Source organism: Propithecus coquereli, unplaced genomic scaffold (genome assembly GCF_000956105.1).
Source record: "Propithecus coquereli isolate 6110/MARCELLA unplaced genomic scaffold, Pcoq_1.0 Scaffold27, whole genome shotgun sequence".
NCBI lineage: Eukaryota > Metazoa > Chordata > Mammalia > Primates > Indriidae > Propithecus > Propithecus coquereli.
This window is the reverse complement of record NW_012148285.1, coordinates 8,835,766-8,840,618: the sequence shown is the minus strand read 5'-3', so window position 1 is coordinate 8,840,618 and position 4,853 is coordinate 8,835,766. Positions and strand designations below refer to the sequence as shown.

The 4,853-nt window shown below is 45.1% G+C and overlaps 1 protein-coding gene across 1 annotated transcript in view; it reads left to right on the top strand.

Moving 5' to 3' along the window:
• Positions 1–4,853, top strand: part of ZC3H7A (zinc finger CCCH-type containing 7A) — a 50,848-nt gene that overhangs the window by 41,688 nt on the left and 4,307 nt on the right. The window contains exons 17-19 of the mRNA XM_012647544.1: positions 523–631; positions 2,225–2,358; positions 4,468–4,631. Of these exons, the coding sequence (XP_012502998.1) occupies positions 523–631; positions 2,225–2,358; positions 4,468–4,631 (407 nt within the window). The remainder of the gene's footprint in view (positions 1–522; positions 632–2,224; positions 2,359–4,467; positions 4,632–4,853) is intronic.

The following is a 4,853-nucleotide window of genomic DNA, read 5'->3' as shown; positions in this document are numbered from 1 at the left end:
GTGATAATTGTCTTCAGATAATGCATATCTAGTGAATTAGGGCCAGGTCAGCTTCCAGTGTAAGGAAAGTAAATTTCTGAAATGTTTCTGGCACCGTTTAGTAACCTTTGGAGTAGCCTGCAGTTTCTTTACTGCTTCTCAAGTGCTGACATGGAGCCATCATGAGTGTTATGCAGGGGAGAGCGAGAGCTGTCAGACTGAGAGGGCTAGAGATTTGCATTGTGGAGATGAAACGTTCTGAATAGGGAAGTTTGCAGAGATTTTATGTAAGAAAATGTCCCATACTTTGCTTTCTTTTGGAATTTTTCTTTTGAAAAATTTTGAGCTAGAAAGCTTACTATCAATATCATCTCATGTATTTTGGGCATATAGTCAATTTGAATGGAATCACAGTAATCTTATTTTAGAATTTTATTACTAAGCGTTAGCATGGATGATAATGCTTATTTTGCATAAGTGTAAAAATTAGGCAGTTTTACTCTGTATACTCTGTCTTAAATGCTGTTCATTTTTTTTATACAGCTGTGCAACCATATTGCTTCTGGGAAAAAATGTCAATATGTTGGAAACTGTTCCTTTGCGCATAGTCCTGAGGAGCGAGAAGTGTGGACTTACATGAAGGAGAATGGGAGTAAGTTGGTCTTTTAGCTGCCTCCTTGACATCTGCGAAAGCTGGTTCGCTTGAAAGCTCCCTTCCTCACTGTAAATACGCCAGCTCCCTGTGAACCCAGAAAGCAGTTTGCATTCTAAACAGTTGTACCCTGTTTCATCAGTATTTGTGTTGGAGACGATGGCTGGAAGATGTGACCACAGCCTCAGTGGAGCAGAATCCGACATCTGATCTGTGTTTGGTCAGGTCGGGTTTGGATGTGAATATATAGGTCTGGGTCCTTAAATGCAATAAATGTGTTCCTGAAAAATGTCTGGGAAAGTTCAGCTCTTTCATAATTGTTTAAGTCAGACTACCTGCTCCCATTGTAAATAGCTGCCCCCTGAATTAACTAGGTTAGAATTGGGGGTTTCTTCAAGGAGCCCTTACTAATAGAACAGGCCCCAATTCAGAGGCTCGGGGAGAGAATGTTTATCTTGGTCAAATTTCAAGTTTATTGTGGGAGTCTTTGAGAGGAGCCTCAGACAACCTTTCACTTTGACCGTAAAATGTTTTACTACAAGGATCATTGTTTTTTAATCTTTAAGTAAACTGATCTCTGCAATTCCTGGATTACAGGAACCAACCAGATTTAAGGCTGTCACCTGCTGTGTTTCAGCCACATACATAGAAAGTCAGCGAGTCGTGCGGGACTCCCTCTAGCTGTCTTGTTGGAAGTGAGGCCGTGCAGTCATGTCTTACTAAAGCCAAGTTTTGACCGGATTCTCATTACCAGTTTTTAGGACAGTGGTTCTTGAGTGGGTCCAAATTTTGCCATGCACCCTCCCTCACGCAATGTCTGGAAACATTTTCGTTGTCATAACTGGGGGACTGTGCTACTGGCATCTAGTGCTACTGGTCGCAGAGGCCAAGGGAGTCTGCTTAACACTCGACAATGCACGGGTCAGGCCCCAACAGCAAAGGATTATCCGGCTAGAATGTCAGCCGTGCTGAGGTTGAGAAACCCTGGCTTGAGCACCGGACAGTAATGCAGAATACACCTGTTCTTACCACAGGAAGCAACTGGCAGCCACTGCCCCGGACCTGGTCACGGTTGCGTTGCTGTCAGTAGCACTCCTGCATATTGGTCCTCTAGGGCTATGGCCTGACTGATGGACTCCCATCAGGTCAGAATCTTGGTCCAGTAGTAGTATATTTCTCATCTTTTGTCAGTAGGGGCGTATCAGCTCCAACCCCCCCAGCCACGTAAGTAGCCCGTGTGGTTCTGACTCTGACATTGAGCGTGGAACGCAGGGTGACATGAAGCAGTGCTGAGGCTTTTTTGGGCAATAACCTTATGATGGTTTCTGAGTTTTAAACACCCCAAAGTGTCTTGCAGATGCAGGGAGGAGTTAATTAATCTTGAAAACTAATGTTTGTGGTCTAACAGTCCTGAAATTGGTTCTTAAGCATGAGTTTATCTGCTGCTTGGACTAGATAGCTCTGTGTCTAATATCATCAGTCTCCTTCAGCCTTTGAAATTGTATGCTGACTGGTACAAAAAATGTGCATGATGTTGTGTGTATTTAAATGGTGTTTAGTTGCAGCTGCTGAAAGTAATTTATTTTTCTTTAGTACAAGATATGGAGCAATTTTATGAACTCTGGCTAAAGAGTCAAAAAAATGAAAAAAGTGATGATGTAGCCAGTCAGTCAAACAAGGAAAATGGAAAACAAATTCACATGCCAACAGATTATGCTGAAGTTACTGTAAGTACCACTGGTCACTTCACCTGGCCCTCTTGAGCTGTTGACAGCTTTTCTTTTCTTTCCCGCCTACTCCAAAACCTGGCTCCGTCACTCGCCGCCTGCCCTTCTCTGTTCTCTGGTGTCTTCATCTTCTCTCCAGTGGTTTCCTGCCGTTCACCTAAGTCTCTTCATGCTAAAAAATCCTTCCCTTGATCCTTTTTCCAAGTGCTAGTTTCTCTCTTGACCAGCCTGGGCAGATTATTTACATCTCCCAGCGGGGCTATCGTGACGGAGAAGTGAAGCATAATGAGTTTGTGACACTTTCCCTGGTGGGAGGCCACAGAAGATGCTCAGGAAACGTGGGCTGTCCACCCCCTCTCCTCACAGTCCCCCCTTGCTACCTGCAGTCTGGCCTCTCCCTCTGTGGTTCCATGAGGACGTTAAGTTGCCGGTGGTCTGTTAACTGTTTTGGTTTTCTTTTAAAATTTTCAAAAAAGTAAAGAGGATAACATGGATATCTTGAGCCCACCATCCCAAGTTAACTGATGTTAACAATTTGCTGTATTTGCTGCTGTAAAATAAATAAAATGTTACAGATAAAGTTGGAAGCCATTTGTTCCCCTTCCCAGAGGGACCAGATCCAGTGTATATTTTCCAGGCCATGTTTACCTATCGTTATAAATATGTATTTATTCTGAAACAATCTACAGTTCTGCCTGGTGTGCTTTTGAAGATTTGCATAAGCGAATGTGTTGTCCTGCTGCTTGTTTCTTGTTCTCTGTTTTTTTTAATTTAAATTTTATTTTTTTAAGCCAAATTTAGCAGTGGGGGGTCACATAGCGTTCTGTTTTTTGGCAAAACTCTGTTGGTTCAGTTGGATTCAGGTCCATTGCCCATTGCGGGGCACGTGCATGGCCTGGTCTTGCCCTCTGTCTCTCTGCTTCTGGTGTGCCCTGTGAATGCCACCTTTGTCAGGGCTCAGTGCTGATTCCAGTGCTACCTTTACTTCAGTGCTCCTTGGTGTTCCCAAAGCAGGGTCACCCTGACTTACTGGATCATGAGATTTACCTCATGTGTAATAATAAAGGTGTTTAGTAATATAAAGGTTCCTTGTTTACACTCCAGACTAAATGAGTCAGAATTTTTTTTTTTAGAGTCAGGGTCTCACTCTGTTGCCCAGGCTGGAGTACAGTGGCTCTTACCATAGCTCACTGCAGCCTAGACCTCCTGGGCTCAGGTGATCCTCCTGCCTCAGCCTACTGAGTAGCTGGGACTACAGGCGCCCATCACTATGCCCATCTAATTTTTCTATTTTTTGTAGAGATGGAGTCTTGCTATGTTGCCCAGGCTGGTCTTGAACTCCTGGCCTCAAGTGATCCTCCCACCTTGGCCTCCCAACTGCTGGGAATAATTTATTTTTATTAAGTGTTGCAGTTATTGCCCAGGACATTTGAGAAATACTATCCAGACACTTAAAGTTTGTATCTGGGTTGGTCCAAGTGCAGTGGTGTTTACACATAATTGATCACAACCAGTTACAGATTCCTTTGTTCCTTCTCCACTCCCACTGCTTCACTTGACCAGCCTTTAAAAAAAATAAAAAAATAAAGTTTGTATCTGTGGTAGCACTTAAATTCCACTGTAACAGGGTTGCTTTTGTGTGGGCTGTCCCCCGCTGGGGCAGCATCCCTACTTCCCTGCTGCCTGGCACAAGCCCGGCCTGTAGCAGGGGCTCAGTTCATGTGCATCGAATGCAGCTGCTGCTAGTCCCTCTGGAGTTGGCACGCCCTGGTCTTTAATAGCCTCGCTGCTCTTCCTTATGATGTTAATTATTCCCAGAATCCTAGTTTGAACCTGCCTCTTGTCCTCCCAACAAACATCCTTGTTTGCGTACCAGGTCCTATCACATCCTTGCCAGAGACTTCCTGGACACTTGGCAGAATGTGTCTCCCCTCGTCTCTGCTTCCTGCATGTCAGCTTGCCTCCCCACGCGGCCATCGTTTTCTTGCTGTTCCTGACTTTTGAGTTTCATGTCCTTGCCCAGCTCCCCCACCGCCCCGGGCTCCCTGGGAATAGAGTATGGGTCTCAGATCAGGTGACTGATGGGCACGTGTCCTTGCTGCACGTTAGGTGGACTTTCACTGCTGGATGTGCGGGAAGAACTGCAACAGTGAGAAGCAGTGGCAGGGCCACATCTCCTCCGAGAAGCACAAGGAGAAGGTTTTCCACACCGAGGACGACCAGTACTGCTGGCAGCACCGCTTCCCAACGGGGTGTTTCAGTATTTGCGATAGGTAGGTAGGTTTTAACATTTTTTCCACGCGAAAATTAGCAGCCTCAACTTTCCTGGGCATGATGTCGGTGGACAGAGAACGTCTGGGTGGTAAAGTTCGAATGCTGCTGTGCCCCCGTGGACCCTGAGAGAGTACTTGCGTTTTGGTTCAAAGTATTTAGCTGCCGATTAGGCATTTCTTCACTCTTCTGTGGTTGAATGAACAGATGTAACAGTCTTCCAA